The sequence below is a fragment of the Schistocerca gregaria genome, chromosome X (assembly GCF_023897955.1).
Source record: "Schistocerca gregaria isolate iqSchGreg1 chromosome X, iqSchGreg1.2, whole genome shotgun sequence".
Taxonomy (NCBI): Eukaryota; Metazoa; Arthropoda; class Insecta; order Orthoptera; family Acrididae; genus Schistocerca; species Schistocerca gregaria.
In genome coordinates this window covers 743,561,347-743,587,858 of record NC_064931.1, presented here as the reverse complement: position 1 = coordinate 743,587,858, position 26,512 = coordinate 743,561,347, and the positions used below count along the sequence as shown (strand labels likewise).

Sequence of the window (26,512 nt, the reverse complement as noted above, 5' to 3'; positions counted from 1 at the left end):
ATGACAACTCCTTCTACTCATTGGCTGAATTTTTAGATATAAATTAAGGGAGGGAAAACAACTAACTTAAGCATTAGTGTCATGCAATATTTTGTGTAATGTAATATCTTGTACAGACATCGTTCATTAACCTGACACGTTCCACATCATTACAAAGTGTCGTATCCATGATCTATGGAACAAGTATTAATCTAATCTAATCTACTGCAACCATCCTAACTAGACATATGAAGCACTGAGATGGTCATACATACAGATGATGAAGATGTAATGAATACCGACAGATTAGATTAGATTAGATTAATACTTGTTCCATAGATCATGAATACGACACTTCGTAATGATGTGGAACGTGTCAGGTTAATAAAAGATGTCTGTACAAGAAATTACATTACACAAAATATTGCATGACACTAATGATTAAGTTTTTTTTTTTTTTTTTTTTTATATCTGAAAATTCAGCCAATGAGTAGAAGGAGTTGTCATCTAGAAATTCTTTTAATTTATTTTTAAATGTTAGTTGGCTATCTGTCAGGCTTTTGATGCTGTTTGGTAGGTGCCCAAAGACTTTTGTGGCAGCATAATTTACCCCTTTCTGTGCCAAAGTCAGATTTAACCCTGCATAGTGAAGATCATCCTTTCTCCTGGTGTTATAGGTATGCACACTGCTATTACTTTTGAATTGGGTTGGATTATTATCAACAAATTTCATAAGGGAATATATATACTGTGAGGTTACTGTGAGGATCCCTAGATCCTTAAATAGATGTCTGCAGGATGACCGTGGGTGGGCTCCAGCAATTATTCTGATTACACGTTTTTGTGCAATGAATACTTTTCTACTCAACGATGAATTACCCCAGAATATGATGCCATACGAAAGCAGTGAATGAAAGTAGGCATAGTAAGCTAATTTACTGAGATTCTTATCACCAAAATTTGCAATAACCCTAATAGCATACGTAGCTGAACTCAGACGTTTCAGCAGACCATCAATGTGTTGCTTCCAGTTTAACCTCTCATCAATGGACACACCTAAAAATTTTGAAAATTCTACCTTAGCTACAGACTTCTGTTCAAATTCTATATTTATTACTGGAGTTTTGCCATTTACTGTACGGAACTGTATATACTGTGTTTTATCAAAATTTAAAGAGAGTCCGTTTGCTGAGAACCACTTAATAATTTTGTGAAAAACATCATTTACAATTACATCACTTAGTTCTTGGTTTTTGGATGTTATTACTATACTTGTATCATCAGCAAAAAGAACTAACTTTGCATCTTCATCAATGTGGAATGGTAAGTCATTAATGTATATCAAGAACAGTAAAGGACCTAAGACCGAACCCTGTGGGACCCCGTGCTTGATAGCACCCCAGTTTGAGGAATCAGCTGTTTTAACATTACACGAACCACTTATTTCAACTTTCTGCATTCTTCCAGTTAAGTATGAATTAAACCATTTGTGCACTGCCCCACTCAAACCATAATGATTTAGCTTATCTAAAAGAATTCCATGATTTACACAATCAAAGGCCTTTGAGAGATCACAAAAAATACCAATGGGTGATGTCCGGTTATTCAGAGCATTTAATATTTGATCAGTGAAAGCATATATAGCATTTTCTGTTGAAAAGCCTTTCTGAAAACCAAACTGACATTTTGTTAGTACTTTATTTTTACAAATATGGGAGGCTACTCTTGAATACATTACTTTCTCAAAAATTTTTGATAGAGCTGTCAGAAGAGAGATTGGGCGGTAGTTGTTGACATCCGACATATCCCCCTTTTTATGCAATGGTTTTACAATGGCATATTTCAGTCTATCAGGGAAAACACCCTGCTCCAAAGAGCTATTACATACGTGGCTGAGAATTCTACTTATCTGTGGGGAACAAGCTTTAAGTACTTTGCTGGAAATGCCATCAATTCCGTAAGAGCTTTTACTTTTCAGTGAGTTTATTATTTTACTGATTTCAGAGGGAGAGGTTGGTGGAATTACAGCTGTTTCAAACTGTGCAGGTATGGCCTCTTCTACTAATAGCCTTGCCTCTTCTAGTGAAGATCTAGATCCTATTTTCTCCACAACATTTAAAAAATGATTATTCAAAATATTTTCAATTTCTGATTGTTTGTTAGTGCACTTGTCATTCAATTTTATTGCACTAAAGTCTTCCTGTGCTCTTGGTTGCCCTGTTTCCCTTTCAATAATATTCCAAATTGCTTTAATTTTATTATCAGAGTTACTGATCTCAGACATGATACACATGCTTCTGGACTTTTTAATAACTTTTCTTAGTACCGCACAATAGTTTTTATAATATTGAACAATTTCGGGGTCAGTACTCCATCTTGCTGTTAGATACAGTTCTCTTTTGCGGTTGCAAGATATTCTTATTCCTTTAGTTAGCCAAGGTTTTTTATATGTTTTCTTGGAATTATGTTTAACTATTTTCTTGGGAAAACAATTTTCAAATACCCTTAAAAATGTATTGTGAAATAAGTTATATTTCAAGTTTGCATCGGGTTCCTTATACACTTCATCCCAGTCTAGCTGCTGTAGGCTTTCCCTAAAGTTTGCAATATTTATATTGTTAATTGAACGCACTGCTTTGAAAGTCTGATTTATTATACTGCATGGAGCTATGTCATGTACTGTAACAAGCTGTGCACTATGATCTGAAAGACCATTCTCAACAGGATAAGCATTTATGTCCTTAAACTTATCTTGGTCTATAAAAAAGTTATCTATCAATGTACTGCTGTTCTTTGTTATCCGAGTAGGAAAATCAATGACGGAGCTCAAATTGAAAGAAATGAGTAATACTAAAAGGTCATTCTTCCTATTACACTCTTTCAGGGAATCAACATTGAAATCCCCACAAATGATAATTTGCTTCCCCCTGTCTGACAGATAGCACAACAAAGCATCAAAGTTTTCCAGAAATAGCTGGAAATTCCCTGAGGGGGACCTATACACTGTTACAATTATGAAAGTGCCATCCTTTAGTTTAAGTTCAGTGGCACATGCTTCCATATGTTGCTCTACACAAAATTTTTTAGTTTCTAAATTTTTTGCACTGTGGAAGCTTTTGACATATATGGCAACTCCTCCTCTCATCATATTATCTCTACTTACATGTGCAGCTAATTTGTACCCATTGATGCTAACCTTTTGCATATCAGTGACAATGTGATGCTCAGACAGGCATAGTACATAGTACATAGTACATAGTACATAGTACAGACCATCATTCGTCTGGATGATCATGGTACTGATATCTTCAGGCCTGGCTGTTAGGTGAAGCTGGAGTTCAGCAGCATAGAAATGATATTTACCAAAGGACAGAACTGACATGGTATCATTGACATACACGGAAAACAAAACTGTGGCAATCCTGATAGAATGCAGTTCCAGGACAGCCTGGAATATCTTACATGGAAGGAGCACATCAGCTACATGTATAAAAAAAATCTCCTGTAACACATACCTGCTAAAATGCCTTTATAGCATAATAGTGCAACCTGTTTTAAGGAAAATTTATTTTGGAATTATACACTCCCAGTGCAATATGGTATCGAGATTTGGGGTGGGGCACCAACAATAGACATGGATAGGGCTTTTAGAGCCCAGAAAAGAGCAATTAGAATAATAGCTAATGTTAGTGTCAGCCCTGTAGAGAATATTTCATTAAGTATAACATGTGATCAGTGTATTCATTGTATGTTCTCAGAACTATACTGTTTGTAAAAGAAAATATGGAGCATATTGTAATCAATAATGAAATCCAAAATTATAATACAAGAAAAAGAGAGGCTTACCACATAAAATTTAGTAATAAAAGAGCAACAGATCATAGTCCATTTTCTGCTGGAAGACATTTTTATAACTGACTGCCAAATAATATAAAATTGTTAAAAGGAAACATATTTAAGACAAAATTAAAGCAAATGTTCATTGATAAATGTTTGTACTCCAACAAGGATTTTTAATGTTATTGTGTATAATTTATCTTTACTTCTAAACTTTTTTAATGTTCTTGTGTTTGTGAACAAACTGTGTCCATCACTGTCAAGTTATTATGGACGAGTAAACCACTTATTTAATTTAATTTAATTCCCACATACAGCTGAGTCCTGTTTGTTTTTCAAGTAGTTTCCAAACTACTTCAGTGCACTATCTAAAACTTTAAACTGTTTCATTGTTCTGAGCAGTATATCAAAGTTGACAGCATTAAAACTTCCCTGAAGTCTATAAGGTCAAGAGTTATCTTAATCATGCAGGATTTGAGTTACTGTGTTCACGAAAGGAGGATTGACATTTGTCACATAAACTGAAATTGCATCAGTGTTCAGAAATTTTATCAAGGCTTTGTGTACAGCAGGTAATATGCTGATTGGACAGTAACCACAAAGTGATTGTAGGTTTTGGATCTTAGAAACAGGTTGGGTTATGCTTCTTTCCTGTGGAGTGGAATATGTTCCATTCACAACACAAGGATTAAATATGTCTGTTCAGACAGGTATTAGAAACATTTGTGGCCAAAATTATGCTTGTATCTTCATTGGCTATCTCTTACACGGTAAAAGAAGACTGAGCACATTAATATAACACTGGGAAAGTAAGAGATACATCAGATTGTGTATCACTGAGCAAACTCTGAGGAGGTATAACTTGTCTGAGACACAGCTTCAAAGAAACTTGTTGAAGGTATCCTTTAGTACTGTTCATCTATGAGGGACTATTATTATATTTGTTGAAAAACTGACTAACAGCCTTTGCAGTGGTAACCTTGGATGGGTGATGGTCCTGTATGCCGAGTGCTGTTGGCAAGTGGAGTGCACTCAGCCCTTGTGAGGCAAATTGACAAGCTACTTGACTGAGGAATGTGACCACAGAGTTTAGTTTAGTTTTTGTTGAAAAACTGGAAGTGTTTAAAGAAGAGGTTTGCAACACATAATGGGTATCATTTGGCTAGCAAGTGAAAGTTACAGAGATGCCTCACAAATTCCACTATAAGGCACTACAAGAATGTTATTACACACATGAAGGTTACAGTAAACATTCATACATGACTGATACAAGATCTCACATCAACATATGAAACAAATATGATAGCACCACAGAATAAGAGAACAGCATACCGTAGCAATCTATGGCAAATTTTTCTTCTGCACAGCATATCAAGATAGAGAGGTAGAGAATATACAGGTAGACAAATATCTGTGTTTATGGTATCTTCTGCTGGAGCACCATGTGGTAGCTTGCAAAGTAAAAATGAAAAAAAGGGAGTTTTACTAAGTTTCCAGTTCACAGAGCTGTCAATAAAATAATTCCATAAATGTTATTACTAAGGTATCAGATTCTCAATAAAATAGTGTAAGATGTAGCATTTAAATCTGTGCAAACAAAGTGCAACATCTCAAAAAAAAAAAGGGAGAGAGAAACAGTAATAAGTTTAAAAAACAAGTGCTAACATCATGTGCTAACCTAAGTGAACACAAACAAACTGTCCAAGATAACAACAGTGAAATCCTAGAAAATGTATGGAAGAAACAGGACCAGGAGAACAACAAAAGAAGCAACATGAATCAGGAATGGATTCTAGGAAACGGAGACAGTCACAGTCACAGAATAGCACAAAAAATCGTGAGTATTCAGGATGACTTTGCAGCTGTGGCTCACATTTAACCTTGAGCACCTCTTTCTGCTGTGGTGGGGCTTTGTTTGCAAGATAGTGAATCTTTTTCATCAAATGATTGTGTCATAATCATGGGAGGTACAAATGAGGTACCGAGCGAGGTGGCGCAGTGGTTAGCACACTGGACTCGAATTCGGGAGGACGACGGTTCAATCCCGTCTCCGGCCATCCTGATTTAGGTTTTCCGTGATTTCCCTAAATCGTTTCAGGCAAATGCTGGGATGGTTCCTTTGAAAGGGCACGGCCGATTTCCTTCCCAGTCCTTCCCTAACCCGAGCTTGCGCTCCGTCTCTAATGACCTCGTTGTCGACGGGACGTTAAACACAAACCACCACCACCACCACAAATGATGTAGCGAAGAATCAATCAAATGACACTATCAGATACATGAAAGTGTCATTCACTAAGTTGATTAACACTAAAGTAGTTATCATTAATTTTCCACAGAGACATGATCTAATGGAACAATCTATAGTGAACCCAGAAGTGCACAACACTAATGTTAGGCTTAAAACAATATGTAATAAATTTCTCAGTGTGTCCCTGGTAAATGTCAGAAATCTATAAAGAGATCTGCACACAACTCACGGTATGCACATGAATAAAAGAGGCAAAAAGATTGTCAGCAAATTAAAAGTGGTGTAAATAAGTGCATTTGCCAGGAATGGCACAACCCATCAAATCAGAATATGCAGGCAAGCCTGGGAAACTTGCAAAGCCTGTGGACCATTTGTGAGGCCTAAATCATCCTGTATAGTTCAGCAGGATAGTATAGTTCACCAGAATTTCTGTAGTCTTAAAAACAAGCACAATGAACTGGATATTATTACATGTCATGATAAACCTGATATTTTAGTTATTACTGAGCATTGTTATACTGAAGACCTAATTATCATTAGTCACTCTCCATGAAATTTTGTTTTGCTTTTAGTAGGAAAAACAAGACTGGGGGTGGCATAGCAAACTTCACTGTTAAAGCAAGTAATTTCAGTGTTATTGACCAAGTGCATACTGCATAGAAGGAAACACGGAATTTACTGCAATAAATCTAAAATGGGGTAGAGAAAATATAGGAATTATCGGTGTATATAGGCCACTTGGGGCATGTATGGATACATTTTTCAAAAATCTATCTGACTTGCTGGTATATACAGACAGTACATTTTCTTGGTTAAATGGCCATGTAAATACTATAATAAAGAGGGTATATAAATATAGACTTATTAACCACGTATGCCATCTCCAAAACGCTACACCTCCTACTTAGTGAATTCAACCCGACCCCACTTATCCATGAGCCAACTAGAGAAACTGGCAACAGCAAAACATAACAGGGTAACATAATAACAAACATTACCCATCTTTCCTACAGTGCATCTGTTCCAAAACTAGCCATCACTGATCACCATGCAGAACAGCTTCAATTGGAGGCAAAAAGAAACTATGATGATGATGAAGTCCTACACTCCTTGACAGAGCGTAGGGGACAATGCGAGAGAGCCACACCGCTGTATTAGGCAAGGTCCTAGTGGAGATGGTTGCCATTGCCTTCCTCCGACCATAATGGGGATGCATGATGATGATGACGAAGACAACACAACAACACTCAGTCATCTCGATCCAGGTGAAAATCCCTGACCCCACCAGGAATCAAACCCAGGACTCCATGCTCGGGAAGCAAGAATGCTACTGTGAGACCACAAGCTGCGGATAAAGAAACTATATGTAAGCAAAAGAATTATGTACGAGGGCCATTCCTTTTCAACGTCTGATCACTTAGTGTAGAAGCTATGTGAGCGGCAGAAAGTAGACATGCACTGTAGGCTACTGCACAACTCTCGCACTACACACTCCGGCATTGCCAACCTCTAGGCATCAGTCTGTGTAGCACTAAAGCCATGTGAACATGGCTGCCATCATTGTTGCTCCTGCGAAGTGTGGATTACAAAGTGTAATTCGGTTTCTGCAATCAGAAGGGAATAGTGCAGCAGAAATTCATCAGAGAAGGAACCGACTGTAGGGTGATACCTTCATGACTGGTGGTGTTGTGCATAAATGGTGGTGAAAGTTTAAAGATGGTCAAAATGATGTGCATGATGAAGGGGGCCAAGGACACAAGTCTGTTGTTACAGCTGACCTTGTTGAACGAGTTGACAGAATGGGTAGAGAAAATTGTTGGTTCACCATAACTGCTTTGTCTATGGAAATTCTGGAAGTTCCAAGATCTGTCATACAGTCTATCAAAACTGAAGATTGAGGCTACAAAAAACTTTGTGCTAGTTGGGTTCCAAAAATGTCGACAGACGCCCACAAAAGTCACCGAATAGTATCAGTTTTGAATTTCCTTGACCATTATCACGATGAAGGAGAGAACTTTTTAAAATCAATTGTTACTGGAGATGAAACATGGATCCAATACAGCACACCGTAAACAAAATGACAATCACAACAATGGATGCATCCAAATTCACCAGACAAACCAAAAAATTTCAAACAAACATTCAACAGAAAGGTTATGGCTACCGCGTTTTGGATCCAAAAAGGTGTGTTGCTTGTAGAGTTTATGCAGCCTGGAACCACTATCAATGCAGTTGCTTATTGTGAAACTTTACGACATTTATGGAGAGCCATTCAAAACAAATGAAGAGGAATGCTGACTTCAGGAGTTGTGTTGATCCATGGCAACACTCGTCTACACACTGCTAGCACAACCCAATGGCTCCTTGAACAATTTCAATGGGATATTTTTGATCCTCTACCATAGTCCTGACCTGGTACCCAGTGACTTTCACCTTTTTCCTGAGCTGAAGACATGGCTAGGAGGGCAGCACTTTTAAATCAATGAAGGTCTTGCAAACGTCAATGCTCATTTGACATAATTGGTGGCAACATTTTCTGAAGAGGATGGTGCAAAGCTTGTCCACAGGTACTATAAATGTCTCAATCTTTTTGGTAATTATGTTGAAAATTATCCATAACAGTACAAAACTTTTGGTAGTAAAATAATTGTTTTCTATGAACTTGTCTTTTACACTCCTGCAAATGGAAAAAAGAACACATTGACACTGGTGTGTCAGACCCACCATACTTGCTCCGGACACTGCGAGAGGGCTGTACAAGCAATGATCACACACACGGCACAGCGGACACACCAGGAACCGCGGTGTTGGCCGTCGAATGACGCTAGCTGCGCAGCATTTGTGCACCGCCGCCGTCAGTGTCAGCCAGTTTGCCATGGCATAGGGAGCTCCATCACAGTCTTTAACACTGGTAGCATGCCGCGACAGCGTGGACGTGAACCGTATGTGCAGTTGACAGACTTTGAGCGAGGGCGTATAGTGGGCATGCGGGAGGCCGGGTGGATGTACCGCCGAATTGCTCAACACGTGGGGCGTGACGTCTCCACAGTACATCGATGTTGTCGCCAGTGGTCGGCAGAAGGTGCACGTGCCCGTCGACCTGGGACCGGACAGCAGCGACGCACGGATGCACGCCAAGACCGTAGGATCCTACGCAGTGTCGTAGGGGACCGCACCGCCACTTCCCAGCAAATTAGGGACACTGTTGCTCCTAGGGTATTGGCGAGGACCATTCGCAACCGTCTCCATGAAGCTGGGCTATGGTCCCGCACACCGTTAGACCGTCTTCCGCTCACACCCCAACATCGTGCAGCCCCCCCTCCAGTGGTGTCACGGCAGGCGTGAATGGAGGGACGAATGGAGACGTGTCGTCTTCAGCGATGAGAGTCGCTTCTGCCTTGGTGCCAATGATGGTCGTATGCGTGTTTGGCACCGTGCAGGTGAGCGCCACAATCAGGACTGCATACGACCAAGGCACACAGGGCCAACACCCGGCATCATGGTGTGGGGAGCGATCTCCTAGACTGGCCGTACACCTCTGGTGATCGTCGAGGGGACACTGAATAGTGCACGGTACATCCAAACCGTCATCGAACCCATCGTTCTACCATTCCTAGACCGGCAAGGGAACTTGCTGTTCCAACAGGACAATCCACGTCCGCATGTATCCCGTGCCACCCAACGTGCTCTAGAAGGTGTAAGTCAACTACCCTGGCCAGCAAGATCTGCGGATCTGTCCCCCATTGAGCATGTTTGGGACTGGATGAAGCGTCGTCTCACGTGGTCTGCACGTCCAGCACGAATGCTTGTCCAACTGAGGCGCCAGGTGGAAATGGCATGGCAAGCCGTTCCACAGGACTACATCCAGCATCTCTATGATCGTCTCCATGGGAGAATAGCAGCCTGCATTGCTGTGAAAGGTGGATATACACTGTACTAGTGCCAACATTGTACATGCTCTGTTGCCTGTGTCTATGTGCCTGTGGTTCTGTCAGTGTGATCATGTGATGTATCTGATCCCAGGAATGTGTCAATAAAGTTTCCCCTTCCTGGGACAATGAATTCACGGTGTTCTTATTTCAATTTCCAGAAGTGTATTTATATAGCCTATTGGAGGTTGGGCAAAAAATAAAATAAAAATAAAAACAGCCCTCATATAATGATAACATCAATAGACTGAACTGCATGTTAGCACACGTACCATGGTTTGAGAATGATAGTTTTTCCTATGATAGCTTTGCTGCTGACTTCTACTACTGTTTTAATGCCACATGCCAGTTGTAGCCATAAAAGTTAAACAAACTAAAAATATAAACAAAAATATCTGCATAAATAATGATGTCATTGAAGAAAGGGAAGAATTAAAATTATTCCAAGTGTAATGCCAAATAATAGACAAAATCTCAAGCTAAATTAGTCCTTCAAAATTTATCAAGAATACCACGAAGATTTAGTAATACAGACCAGAAGCAAATCTGATGCAAACAAGCTTGAGGCTTTTCACACAATGTTACTACTGGTGTCTGGGGAGTGATAAACTGTTTTAGAACAGGTAGAAACAAATTCTGTATGGACTTTATTATTGGCCACAGTGGGATGGTAGTAAAAGATCAACTTGAAATTGCTAATATATTCAATGAATATTTTTCTTCAGTAGGGGAAGCTTTCAATGGCAAACATAATAATCTGCAGTACAATTTTAAAGGCAATCCATCTGAGCATTGCAAATAAATACTTAATATCATTAGTTCTCTAAAATCTTCCAGTTCTGCACGCCACGATGGCCTTAGTATTAATGTAATAAAAGTGAGTAGACATAATGTCTCTGTTCCTTTGTCTGTAGCAGTAAATAATGTAATAGAATAAGGCACCATCCCAGGCAGACTAAAAATAGCTCAGGTAACATCAATTTTTAAAAAAGTGACAAATTCAAGATCCAAAACTACAGACCACTCTCAATACTTCCTTTCTTTTCCAAAATAGTTGAAAAAGTAATATATAACAGAAATATAAACTTAATCCAGATGCACAACATAATGTTTGAAAATCAAAATGGATTTTTAAAATGTAAATCAATTAGCACAGCAGCTGCTCTGTTAATTAAAGAGATAAGTGTCATCAAGAGCAAGTGAATCCCACTATCCTATTAGATAAGCTATGGAACACTGGCATGGGAGATACTGCTCTGACCTAGTAAAATCTTACATGAATAACCAAAAATAGCTTTTACTACTTAAAGCTGAAAGTGGTGTTCACAAATCCAAAATCATTACTATAAAATATGGACTGTCCAGTGGCTCAGTATTTGCTTCTTTTCTGTTTTCGATTTATGTAAATGACATAAGATATTGCAGTCACAGTTCCAAAATAGTTCTGTATGTGGATGTTACATCAATTGTGTGTATAAAGAAATGCTTTAATGAACTAGAGATCCAATGAAATAATGTGACAAGTGAAATTGTTCAGTTCTTAAATGAAAGCCACTTAAATGTAAGCAGCAGTAAAGCATATCTCCTGGAGTTTAACAATAGTAGTATTAATGATGACATTAAACTATACAAAGGCAATGAATTAGTAAAAAAAGTGATTAGTGTAAAATTCCTCAGTTTAACAATTCAAAGCAATCTAAATTATTGGGACACACATGTTGACACTCCAGCATTTAAGTTGTCTAAGAATATATTTGCAATCTTCTGGATAGGTCAGGAGTCCACTACACACAGCAGGCAGCTACACGGGTAGCAGGGGTTGTGTGGCGTGGCCTGGGCGGTTTTTTTAGGTTAGATGGTCGCGGGCAAGTACTTAAAGGGCAACAGCCTCAAAGGGTGTGAGGCAAAGTCAGGACATCCAGGGACCAAGCAGCAATCAGCATTGTCATTGTAAACTGCTGAAACTGTACCAGAACTTCAAGCGCTGATAGAAACCACCAAAGCTGAAATCGGTATAGGTGCGGAAAGCTGGCTCAAGTCAGAGATAAATTCTGCCGAAATTTTTACAAAGGCACAGACGGTGTTTACAAAGGATAGTGGTGTGTTTGTTGCTGTTAGTAGTAGTTTATCCTGTAGTGAAATAGAAGTGGATAGTTCCTGTGAATTATTATGGATGGAGGTTATACTCAACAACCGAGCTAGGTTAAAAATTGGCTCCTTTTACCGACCTCCCGACTCAGCAGCATTAGTGCCAGAACAACTGAGAGAAAATCTGGAATACATTTCACATAAATTTCCTCAGTATGTTATAGCCTTAGGTGCAGATTTCAATTTACCAGATATAGACTGGGACACACAGATGTTTAGGACAGGTGGTAGGGACAGAGCATTGAGTGACATTATACTGAGTGCACTATCCGAAAATTACCTCTAGCAATTAAACAGAGAACTGACTCATGGAGATAACATCTTGGACCTACTGATAACAAAGAGACCCAACTTTTTGACACTGTAAGCGCAGAACAGGGAATCAGTGATCATAAGGCCGTTGCAGCATCCCTGAATATGGAAGTAAATAGGAATATAAAAAAAGGGAGGAAGGTTTATCTGTGTAGCAAGAGTAATAGGAGGTAGATATCAGATTACCTAACAGATTAAAACGAAAATTTCTGTTCCGACACTGACAATGTTGAGTGTTTATGGCAAAAGCTCAAGGCAATTGTGAAATGCGTTTTAGACAGGTACGTGCTGAGTAAAACTGTGAGGGACAGGAAAAACCCACCGTGGTTCAACAACAACATGACGAAACTACTGCAAAAGCAAAGAGAGCTTCACTGCAAATTTAAACTCAGCCAAAACCTCTGAGACAAACAGAAGCTAAATGATGTCAAAGTAGCATAAAGAGGGCTATACATGAAGCATTCAGTGAATTCGAAAGTAAAATTCTATGTAATGACTTGACAGAAAATCCTAGGAAGCTCTGGTTTTACGTTAAATCAGTAACTGGATCGAAACAGCATATCCAGACACTCTGGGATGATAATGGCATTGAAACAGAGGATGACACGCGTAAAGCTGAAATACTAAACACCTTTTTCCTAAGCTGTTTCACAGAGGAAGACCGCACTGCAGTTCCTTCTCTAAAACCTTGCACAAACGAAAAAATGGCTGACAGTGAAATAAGTGTTCAAGGAATAGAAAAGCAACTGAAATCGCTCAACAGAGGAAAGTCGACTGGACCTGAAAGGATACCAATTCGATTCTACACAGAGAATGCGAAAGAACTTGCCCCCTTCTAACAGACATGTACTACAAGTCTCTAGAGGAACAGAAGGTTCCAAATGATTGGAAAAGAGCACAGTTAGTTCCAGTTTTCAAGAAGAGTCATCGAGCAGATGCGCAAAACTATAGGCCTATATCTCTGATATCAATCTGTTGTAGAATTTTAGAACATATTTTTTGCTCGTTTATCATGCCATTTCTGGAAACCCAGACTCTACTCTGTAGGAATCAACACGGATGCCAGAAACAGTGATCGTGTGGGATCCAACTTGCTTTATTTGTTCATGAGACCCAGAAAATATTAGATACTGGCTCCTAAGTAGATGCCATTTTCCTTGACTTCCGGAAGGCATTCGATACAGTTCTGCACTGTCGCCTGGTAAACAAAGTAAGAGCCTATGGAATATCAGACCAGCTGATGGCTGGATTGAAGAGTTTTTAGCAAACAGAACACAGCATGTTGCTCTCAATTGGAGTGATGTCTACAGACGTTAAAGTAACCTCTGGTGTGCCACAGGGGAGTGTTATGGGACCATTGCTTTTCACAATATATATAAATGACCTAGTAGATAGTGTCGGAAGTTCCATGCGGCTTTTTGCGGATGACTCTGTAGTATACAGAGAAGTTGCAGGATTAGAAAACTGCAACGAATTGCAGGAAGATCTGCAGCAGATAGGCACCTGGTGCAGGGAGTGGCAACTGACCCTTAACATAGGCAAATGTAATGTATTGCGAATAGATAGAAAGAAGGATCTTTTACTGTATGATTATATGATAGCAGAACAAACACTGGTAGCAGTTATTTCTGTAAAATATCTGGGAGTATGCATACAGAACAATTTGAAGTGGAATGACCATATAAAATCAATTGTTGGTAAGGTGGGTGCCAGGTTGAGAGTCATTTGGAGAGTCCTTAGAAAATGTAGTCCATCAACAAAGGAGGTGGCTTACAAAATGCTCATTCGACCTATACTTGAGTATTGCTCATCATTGTGGGATCTGTACCAGGTCAGGTTGAGCAGAGGAGATAGAGAAATCCAAAGAAGAGCAGCATGTATCATCAAAGGGTTATTTGGTAAGCATGATAGCATTACGGAGATGTCTGGCAAACTCAAGTGGCAGCCTCTGAAAGAGAGGCGGCGCTCTTCATTGCTGTGTAGCTTGCTGTCCAGGTTTCGAGAGGGTGCGTTTCTGGATGAGGTATCGAATATATTGCTTCCCCCTACTTATACCTCCCGAGGAGATCACAAATGTAAAATTAGAGAGATTCAAGCGTTCACGGAAGCTTTCCAGCAGCCGTTCTTCCCACGAAACATATGCGACTGCAACAGGAAAGGGAGGTAATGACAGTGGCACATAAAGTGCCCTCCGCCACACACTGTTGGGTGGCTTGCAGAGTATAAATGTAGACGTAGATGTACCAATGATGATCCTATCCTGCATGTTCCAGCTTCTGACTCAAAAACCTATATTTATTGAGTGGTAGCAAAAGGGGTTTTACATCATTCTAACAAAGAAACTGTCTCCCTGCTTGAGAGAGACCCAATTCAAACCTAACAACAATAGAGGCCAAGGAAAGTACTATTTCACCCTAATCCACATTAAACACTTCCTGGATAGTTGAGCTATATGAGTGGTAGCATTACCTTGAAAACAAAGTCCACTACTAGGATTGACGACTGCATATTGAACGAACTTGCTTACCAAAACTGATTACACAAACCTTAACATTTACTCTTCTGTGTGATATAATAACAGAACACTGTGAGCATACAGCCCCACTAGAGTGATGAGTGACAGAACTCTGGCACGAGTGTGTGGTCATGATCAGCCAGCGTGCATGTTGTAACGATGCTCACCTGTTTTATCTCTTCATTGATTGTCCTCGGTGTCCACGTACTGGCTGAAAAAATAGGGGGTGGAAGTGCAACTACTGTCTAATGTAAATGATGTATCCGACAGGTGCACATTTGCGTTTCACTGTCTTTTACTTTCACTTTTCACAATCCACAATATACACATTTATATGACCAGTGCACCATTGTTTAATTTTAAATAAGCCTAATTAATAGGTTGCAGGCAAAAATCCACATTTTGCTACAACAGTTTACTGTTGAACATCTACGAGCAGTAAAAAACATAACCACAAAGTTCACAGTTCTTGAAGCATAGAAAGGTATGTATGGATCAGACACTGTCACTGTTTTAACACACAGCCTATTGGAATAACACTTATTTCACTGTTAAGTTGATGCATTGTTGTTGTTCTAACCAATACAGGTTTCTCATCTGAAACTTAGCCATGGACTGACTTTCTCGTGACCAAAGATTGGGCCCTTATATATCCTCACTATAATAGGTGCTGAAACTACACATTGTTCATAGTTTAATTTACAGAAATTACAATTAAAACTTAACTCTTTAAATTTAATGCATTGAAAAATTGGTTCTTTTTAACAGTTTCTTCTGCTAAAAGAATTACGCTGAATTATTTGTTTAAATCATGAAATTAACAAATATAAGTACACAAACAATACTTTGGACAAAACTGTTAATTACTTTGGAATTAATTAAGGGCTGGCTTTGATAACATATTTTCGAATAGAGCCAAATAGATTCTTTAAGAATACTCTTAGTTGTTCTTCCAAATGTTTATACTTAGTACAGACTATATGGTTGCTTATACGTCAACAATAGAATTTAGGTTATGAAACAATTACTGATTTCACCCTATAATGAAAGTATTGACTAGTAGTAGTCAAAATAAATTAGAAAATAAATTACATACATAAAACTAGATCTGGTGTTACATTATTTAAAACTGAGGGTCAAGCTCTCTCTTTTATGAAAATGCAGATTATACTCATGTATGTTAATAGTGATTAGTCAAAATGAAAAAATGAGTTTAAGTAGGCAGATGGCAAAACAAGAGGGGCAGTAAAAAATATCCCAGCTTGCTTCTTCACCTTCTTCACAATGTGTTGACATCCATGCAATAGGGTGTGCTGGTGGGACAGTTTTAAAGACAAGTAAAGGGATGAGTTCACATTTCTGCACACAGATGGTATGTGACTGACAAGCTCTCAGGTTTGAGAAATCCTGGTGGAAAGGTGAACAGCAGTGGCTGGATCATATCCTGAGGTGAAAAAACTGAGTCGACAGTGGAGAGAGTCCAAATGACAGCTCTGTGTGACCATTGCAGTGTGCAAAAATAAGACTAAAATTACTAAATATTAAACCACTTGAGGTACTGAAGAGCTATCAGGCTCATTTTGACAAGGAAAATAAGATAACTGTGCCAGTAAAGGTACCCATCAGTGTCTGAAATACTTTATAAGTTTTTACAAATTGAATATTTGGAGTACTGCTCTATCTGTAAAAAATTTGCATTTACAACAAATAAGGTGGCAATGTATAGATCTCAATGAGCCCTATCAGGCAGTCACAGTAGACATGTTAAAATAGTACAAAGTTTTGTATTAAAGGCTGGAATGTGCCCTCTGCACAACAAAATATTTTATTTTTATTTTGTATAAACGAATAATAATTAAAATCATAAAAGTAATGGCAGTATCCAACACTAGATGTAAGTAGGGAACATCAGCATGGTGAACTGTATTTATTTGCATTTATTTACTCTATAAAAGCTGGGAAAAAATGTAACAGTCAGTACAAAATCTTTTTTTTTATAAATAAACTGTTGTAGGTAGAAAAAAATCAAAGGGCATATATAACAAGCTAAGAACATTTACTTGCTATCAGATGTATAATACACTCCTGGAAATGGAAAAAAGAACACATTGACACCGGTGTGTCAGACCCACCATACTTGCTCCGGACACTGCGAGAGGGCTGTACAAGCAATGATCACACGCACGGCACAACGGACACACCAGGAACCGCGGTGTTGGCCGTCGAATGGCGCTAGCTGCGCAGCATTTATGCACCGCCACCGTCAGTGTCAGTCAGTTTGCCGTGGCATACGGAGCTCCATCGCAGTCTTTAACACTGGTAGCATGCCGCGACAGCGTGGACGTGAAACATATGTGCAGTTGACAGACTTTGAGCGAGGGCGTATAGTGGGCATGCGGGAGGCCGGGTGGATGTACCCCCCGAATTGCTCAACATGTGGGGCGTGAGGTCTCCACAGTACATCGATGTTGTCGCCAGTGGTCGGCGGAAGGTGCACGTGCCCGTCGACCTGGGACCGGACAGCAGCGACGCACGGATGCACGCCAAGACCGTAGGATCCTACGCAGTGTCGTAGGGGACCGCACCGCCACTTCCCAGCAAATTAGGGACACTGTTGCTCCTGGGGTATCGGCGAGGACCATTCGCAACCGTCTCCATGAAGCTGGCCTACGGTCCCGCACACTGTTAGGCCGTCTTCCGCTCACGCCCCAACATCGTGCAGCCCGCCTCCAGTGGTGTCGCGACAGGCGTGAATGGAGGGACGAATGGAGACGTGTCGTCTTCAGCGATGAGAGTCGCTTCTGCCTTGGTGCCATCGATGGTCGTATGCGTGTTTGGCGCCGTGCAGGTGAGCGCCACAATCAGGACTGCATACGACCGAGGCACACAGGGCCAACACCCGGCATCATGGTGTAGGGAGCGATCTTCTACACTGGCCGTACACCTCTGGTGATCGTCGAGGGGACACTGAATAGTGCACGGTACATCCAAACCGTCATCGAACCCATCGTTCTACCATTCCTAGACCGGCAAGGGAACTTGCTGTTCCAACAGGACAATCCACGTCCGCATGTACCCTGTGCCACCCAACGTGCTCTAGAAGGTGTAAGTCAAATACCCTGGCCAGCAAGATCTGTGGATCTGTCCCCCATTGAGCATGTTTGGGACTGGATGAAGCGTCGTCTCACGCGGTCTGCACGTCCAGCACGAACGCTGGTCCAACTGAGGCGCCAGGTGGAAATGGCATGGCAAGCCATTCCACAGGACTACATCCAGCATCTCTACGATCATCTCCATGGGAGAATAGCAGCCTGCATTGCTGCAAAAGGTGGATATACACTGTACTAATGCCGACATTGTGCATGCTCTGTTGCCTGTGTCTATGTGCCTGTGGTTCTGTCACTGTGATCATGAGATGTATCTGACCCCAGGAATATGTCAATAAAGTTTCCCCTTCCTGGGACAATGAATTCACGGTGTTCTTATTTCAATTTCCAGGAGTGTACATATATAAAATGTTATAATTATGGTTTTTAGTGTTTTAAGGTTATACAAAGTATTTGTTTTGACTCACACCAGTCAAGGTTTTATAAGTGCAGTTGCCATTTTGAAAGAGTCAGTTGTGGTTATGACCTTGGTGAGGCAAGATCTGTGGTGGTTTCATCCACATGGGTGGCACAACAGTCACATTTTGCAGTTTACGTAAGACTCCTAAGTTTTTCACTTCAGGCCTGTAAAATTTCCATGAAGAGTCATTAGCGAGAACTATTTATTTAAAAAATCCAAAAGTGTCACAGACTTGCTCATTCAACTAAAATGACATACACTAAAAGAGAGGTGTTGTGGATCACAATTTTGTTTTACCATTAAATTCTGTAAGTGTACTTCCCTAGAAGGAGCAATCAAGACATTGCTTCCTCCTACATATATCTCAAGACAAAGATTATGGAGGTAAAATCTGAGAGATATGAGCACACATGGAAGCTTAGCAACAACCGCAGTACTTACTACACAACATTTGTGACTCTAACACAATGTACCCTCCATCACACCCACAATGTGGTTTGCAGAGTATGGATGCAGAAGCAGCAGACCATATCATACATTGCTATTGATCAGCAGCAGTATTGGTTTGGAGCTTCTTGCAACCAGATGGTTGCAAGAGATTTGATATGACAATTATAGTACACTGATGGAAAAAAATCTCAGCACCATGAAGGAATTGTGCGACATAAACAAAATTTGCTAGGCATGTTTCGAAAGATGATGTTCAGTAAAATTTTGCACCTGTTGCATAAGAGTGGCAAGAGTAGTGTCACCATGAGGACACAAATCAGATTTGCTTTAAATATAAGCTGTACTGGTTGTGAACATTAGTTATCTTTGAGATTGGATGTGGGGAGTTGATGTAAGTCAAGAATGCCTTTAATGTGACAAGTACACCATTAACAACACCTCACTGAATTTGAGCAAGGTCGTGTAGTAAGGGTATGAGAAGCTGGATGTTCCTTCTGTGATACTGAAGAAAGACTTGGCAGGAATGTAGCCACTGTACATGATTGCTGACCATGGTGGTCATGGGAATGTACAGTTTCAAGAAGAGAGGGCTCCACATGGCAATGTGGCAACACTGAGAGGGAAGACCATCATGTACAGCATATGGCTGTGGTGCATCACGTTATATCTGCAACAGCAATTTGAGCAGCAGTTGGCATCACAATAACACAACTACCTGTTACAAATTAGTTACTTCAAGGACACCTCTGAGCCATATGCCCTGTAGCATGCATTCCATGAACCCCAAAGCAAAACGATTTGTGACTCCAGTGGTGTCAAGCAAAAGCTCATTGGAGGGCAGAGCAGAGGACTGTTGTGTTTTCTGATGAAAACCAATTCCCTGCCTTGGTGCCAGTGATGGCTGGGTGTTGGTTAGGAGCAGCACAGTTGGGGGCCTGCAACCAACCTGTCTGCTGCTAGACACACTGCACCTACACCTGGAGTTAGGATCAGGAGGTGTAATTTTGTATGACAGAAGGAGCACTCTCATGGTTATCCCACAAACCATGACTGCAAATATGTATGTCAGTCTAGCTGATTTGACCTGTTGTGCTGCCATTCATGAAAGCATTCCGGGGAAGGAGGGGGGGGGGGGGTGGCAACATGATGATAACGCTCACCCACATACTGCTGTTGTAACCCAAGATGCTCTACAGAGTGTTGACATGTTGCCTTGGCCTGCTTGATCACCAGCTCTGTCTTCAATCGAGCACATATGGGACTACAATGCCAGCATCATCCACAAGCAGCATTAACCTCCCCAGTATTGACCAACAAAGTGCAACAGGTACAGAACTCCAACCCACAAACTGAAATCTGTCATCTGTACAACACAATGCATGCATGTTTGCATGCTTGCATTCAACCTTCCGGCAGTTATGACAGTTATTAATGTACCAGCATTTCACATTTGCAATGGCTTAGCTCACGCTTACATTAACCTGTGATTTTGGAATATTAATCACTTAAATATGTTACGTACACAAATGTTTTCCCAAAATTTCATTACTCTACATTAATTATTTTTTGGTGTTGAAATTTTTTTCCATCAGTGTATAAAACTTTTTTTAATGAAGTTTTCACCACATTACACTGAAGAGCCAAAGAATTGGTACACTTGCATAATATCATGTAACGTCCCCACAAGCACACAGATGTGCCACAACACAATGTGGCATGACCTCAACTAATGTCTGAAGTAGTCCTGGAGTGAACTGACATCATGAATCCTGCAGGGCTGTCCATAAATCTGTAAGAGTACGAGGAGGTGGAGATGAGGTTGTCTCCATACCCATACATGTCCATCTGCTCAATACAATTTGAAACAAGTCTCGTCCAACCAAGCGACATGTTTCCAGTCATCAACAGTCCAATGTTGGTGTTGATGGGCCCAGGTGAGGCATAAATCTTTGTGTCATGCAGTCATCAAGGGTACATGGTACGAAAGCCCATATCAATGATGTTTCATTGAATGGTTTGCACGATGACACTTGTTGATGGCCTACATTGAAATCTGCAGCAATTTGTGGATGGGTTGCACTTCTGTCATGCTAAATGATTCTCTCCAGTCATCAATGGTCCTGTTCTTGCAGGATCTTTTTTCGGCCACAGCAATGTCGGAGATTTGATGTTTTACCAGATTCCTACTATTCACAGTACTCTTGTGAGATGGTTGTATGTGAAAATCCCTCTTCATCACTATCTTGGAAATGCTGTGTCCCATTGCTCATATGCTGACCATAACGCCTTGTTCAAACTCACTTAAATCTTGATAACCTGTGATTGTAGCAGCAGTAACCAATCTAACAACTGCACCAAACACTTGCCACCTTATATAGACATTGACAACCGCTGCATCGTATTCTGCCTGTTTACATATCTCTGTATTTGAATATGCATGCCTATACCAGTTCCTTAGGCACTTCAGCGTACTTCCTATTAAAGACAAAAATTTTCTTGGATGCCTCGCCATTTCTGTTAGTACGTCGGTTAGTGTAACACAAAAATGGAAGAACTAAAATTTTAGCAGGAACTCTGCATTATCTCATGACATTTGATACTACAGCTCTAGATAGCCCTCATGGGTTTGGAACTGCCCTGGATGGATGATTTAGTTGTGTACTGACAATTTTATATCACTGAATGTCTGTATTGTCAAAGAATGCAGCAGAGCAACACAACGCCAAATTTATCATGGTGATGTAGATGGTTCTGGATACGATGTGCAATATTGCAGTACTAACAGAAAACAAATGAGAATTTAATTTAGAACAAAAACTTCAGAAATGAGGAGTTTTTCTCCAACCACTGCCATCTCCATTTTTAAAGAATACTAACTATTAGTTTAAATATGTATATATAGATGGTAAGGTAGTATCAATACACTTTCAGCAGCAAAATGCATAAATGATTTGTGAGATGCTGTGGCCATTTCTAATGCACTCAGTAACTGATATTATTCTTGATCACTAAATTTATTAATTTTATATGCCTTGTGCATTTTGCCCTTATGCCATTCTCAAAGGCTCTACAACAGAAATACATGAAAGAGTATTAGTAAAAAAAGCACGGGTACAGTTACATAAGATGTACATTATACATGCAATTTCATTACAGACAATATGCTGTAATTAAATAATTGTAAAGTGAAATATAATTTTGTTCTTAATATAATCTTTGTTTATAGGCTGGAAAATTATCTCAATATGAGCAGGGTACGTGGCTCCGCCAGAGGTATGGTGAATTCCTTGGAAATACTTATTCACCACAAATACTTGCTGCTCACAGCACAGATGTTGATAGAACAATTATGTCTGCTCAGCTGGAATTGGCAGGGCTGCTACCTCCAAATGATGAACAGCAATGGAACCCTGAGCTTAACTGGCAGCCAATTCCAGTACACAGTCAGCCAATCGCTCTTGACAATGTGAGTTTTATTTATGAAACACACATTCTCTCTCTCTCTCTCTCTGTCTCTCTCTCTATGTGTGTGTGTGTGTGTGTGTGTGTGTGTGTGTGTGTGTGTGTGTGTGTGTGTGTGTGTGTAGGAGGGTCACATCAGAATTCTCCATCTCTTCTTTTGTCCTGTCCCCATCTGCAAAAATCATTTTTTGAAGAAAAAAAACATTTTAAAAAGTGAAAACACATTTATTGAGAAGAAATATTGAATTTAGTTATAGCATTAACTTCCCTGAAACTGCCACTGTAATTAACATTGTTTAACTTTTTCTGAAATATTTCACTGTTCTATCATTAATTAGCTTCATTGTTTTCTTTAGATGTTTATGAACTATGCAAACTGGCACACTAAGTATGATTAAGGGTGCAACATAATTTGACAATTCATTTAACACACAATAGAGTTGCATAGTTCAGCTTCTTGTATGAATACAATAACCTAATGGTAGTTCACTGGTGTGCAAAATTTAAGGAGAAAAGTAACTTATGCATAATGTGTCACTGCCAAGGAACATAGCTTGTTGAAACTTGGACTATATCCACATGCTGTAGTACATCTCTCCAATGTACATCAGATGTGCTCAGTGCAGTTTAAGTTGGGGGTATGGTCATGTTAGTCAGTTTGTTAAATATCCTCTCACTCCACGAGCTCCTCCATTTGCAATGTTTGATGCAGTCATGCATTGTCATCCATAAAAATGAATTCGGGGTTGAATACACCCCCTAACAAATCTGAAAAGACATGCATAGGGAAGGAGTACAGTGTCATAATAATGTTGGCTGGCGAATATCCTGCGTTCAAAGATTTTGAGATCAGTGGGCCCATGCAATGTTATGTCTCCATGCTGTAACACCTGAACTGCCAAAATGATCATTTTCAACAATGATGGTCATATCTTCATATGGTGAGAGGTGGGGTCATGCAATGCAGCCAGGAATATTGTCCAAGACATGTGTTTTAGTGGTCTAGAAGTTATGGTGTGGGTAGCCATAATGTTGCATGGGTGTATTGACCTCCAAATCTTTGAACATGGTACACTCATCAGTCATCATTATTGTGACGCTCTACTCATTTCCTGTGTGCATGTTTTCAAGGATGCATTTGGCTCTGACTTCATTTTTTTTATTACAATGTGCAACAGTATTGAACAGTGCAGGTAGAGCAGCTCTTGGAATGTGAAGCTATTTGGTAAATAGACTGGCCTACCTGTTCCCCCTACTTAAATACCACCAAGAACATGTGGGGTGAATGGGGAGGTGTATTGCAGCATGTCCACATGGACCACTGACCATCCAGCAGTTGTTAACTGAGCTGCCCTACCACAAGGACTCCTTACCAACCTCGAGGCCAGCACGGAAGCATACTGCAGAGCATCCATTGTCACTCTTGGTGATCACACACCCTATTAAGAACTATGTACTGCCATCTGTAATGTTCAGGGCACTATTATTAATCACAGTGACTTCAGTAAAATTATTGCCTTTGAATAAAAGTCTCACTTCTGTTTTTCTCATTCTGCATTTTTTTTTTTTTAAGGTACATAATGTACTATACTGTAGCAGTTCATTCTATGTATGGTCTGAGGTTCATCAAACTATGTTACTTGGCAGTAACACATCACATGAAAGTTACTTTCATTCTTCAGTTTTGCACACCAGTATACCATCTTTAGCTTTTAAAAGAGAGAATTGAAGACAGAAAAGGAGTGCCTCAATAATGTGTTTTCTGTCAGATTCCTTCAATTGAAAGTACATTACAATTATCAGAACAATGCTAAGCAGCCTAATATTGTATATTTACTTTCCCTAGTTGTTACTAGTAAGAATCCCATGTCCCAAATATTACCAAGAACTGGAAGCTGTCATGAAGAGTGAAGAGGTCCAAGAAAGACTCTCTTCATTGAATGCACAGGAACTGTATGTGAACCTTACTCAGCTAACTGGCATCAGTATACAGAGTCCTGATGATGTCCAATCTATATACAGCACACTAAAAGCAGAGGTAAGTGAACAAATAATTTTAACATCAATTTGTTAACTATTTTTAAGCCTACCTGTTAGTTCCTGTATTAGGTGACAATTCTCAGTGACTGTGATAACGATTGCTTGGCGACTCCATGGACTGTTCTGTGCATGACCAGATAATAGATATAATTGGAAGGAGAAACAGCCTTGGTCATATTTTTTGTTTTATTATATTTTCGGTCACTTAGTGACCATCCACAGTGCTGCAAGATAAAATTAAAATTGTTAGGCACTGGTATTAACAAGCTTAGAGTGATCACAAACTCAACTCAGTGTGATAATGATGATGTTTGAAGGTGTACAGCAACATGTTTTTAGTGCCCACTTGAAAATACTATAAGGCCAATCTGATCAAAATCAATAAAATAACCCAAAAGTTCCCACAAAGTATATGTAGAAATATGTGTCAAATGGGTTGCTTTTCTTAGTTACAATGTATTATGATAAGTATCTGAGTCATACACTGTTTTCCCTACTATCATATCTCATGAAAGGGGTCCTGGACTACATTGCATGTTGGGTACCAATAAAGTTACCGGTTCATCTCCCCAATGTGTCCCTCCTCTCCAAACAGCACTACCTACTATAGGAAGTGTCATGTGTATCAGAAAGGATTAAAGATACAGATACCCAAGGTGACAACTGAAATACTTATGCTCCTACCAAGAAATTGAACAAAGCATTACAACCACTATCTTTTTCCATGTAATCCCACCAGACATATTGATGGATCAACTGACATAATTATGCCTACATCCAGCAAGATCCCTATGTGTGGCATGGAGCTATAAATCCATAGTTTCCATATCATGAGCGTAAACAACAGTGGCACATTTAAGGACTGCCAAGGATGGTCTCTGGTCACTTGTCTCAGTTCATGGATTTGCACTACATGCTCTCTGGTGGACTTATTGATGATGACTGTGTAATGTATGGCTGTTTTCTGAACATTGATTTGGACTCTGCTATTCCAGGCTGTCAACATTTGGCTTGCACAGAGAGATGTCTATTTTCTTAAGGTAGTGTGATCCCTGTTTGATCCCATGTTGTACCTACTATAAGTGCACCAGTGACATATGCATGCACCAGGAGAGTGGTTCATATTAGAGTGCTTCCAAGCCTGATAAAGTTGCAGTGGTTTCTAGAAGTAATTTTTGAGCTTACTCATTAAATTCCAGAGTACATTAATTGCTATGAAGTATCCACCGCTAGAAGTCTTTTTTTCTGTTTGCTTCAAGAAGACTCAAGATCCATTATTTTTTGTCATTTATTTGTACTTAACTGGTGTTCAATAAAACTGTTGTTGAAGAAGCAGCAACAGAATAGTTTTCAACCTCATTTATTTCTGCTTTATAGGTACCAGTGTGAAAAATCAGTGAATCAAAAGACACACATGTTAACAGAATTAGCACAAGCACCTGTTTTCTTTTAGGTGCCATTGCAAAAGTATATTATCCTCTAAATTTGCATTTACTGCCAAATAGACATTAAATAATACCAACAAACTCCAAATTACAACGACATTACTACAGACAATTAAAAAATCTGAATGTTCTAACTTGTAAAATTACCACTGTCACCAAAGAAGGATAAATGTGTCAATAAAACCCAAAGGATACAGATAACCAGTCCAAAGACATCCAACCTCATTGGAAACTGAGTGAACCATCAAGTCTATTCAGCTCCTTCATCACTGCAATGTCTTCTCTTACACAAAAGAGGGAAGAAACAGGTAAACTATATCAACCTATGGCTCCCATACTACAGTGAAAAATCAGTGGGTTCAGAATGCATGCTGGAGGAACTATGACACTTTGTGGATGCAAGACTCATTTCAAGGTCAGTAACAACATCTCAGAGCTGAGGCGTTATAGTTTAGACAAAAATTATCATCTTAGTGGAGAGTGGACTAAAAGAAAAAGGTGGTGTGGCTACATTCATCAGTGCTAATTTCGCCCCTGTAAACACCAACTTACAAATTAATGCTACAGAAGTGCATATGTT

At 39.7% G+C, this 26,512-nt stretch overlaps 1 protein-coding gene across 1 annotated transcript in view; it reads left to right on the top strand.

Annotated features, from left to right (window-relative positions):
• The window catches only part of LOC126299011 (venom acid phosphatase Acph-1-like), a 222,443-nt gene that overhangs the window by 147,625 nt on the left and 48,306 nt on the right, over positions 1 to 26,512 (top strand). Inside the window, exons 3-4 of the mRNA XM_049990644.1 lie at positions 22,212 to 22,451; positions 24,294 to 24,485. Of these exons, the coding sequence (XP_049846601.1) occupies positions 22,212 to 22,451; positions 24,294 to 24,485 (432 nt within the window). The remainder of the gene's footprint in view (positions 1 to 22,211; positions 22,452 to 24,293; positions 24,486 to 26,512) is intronic.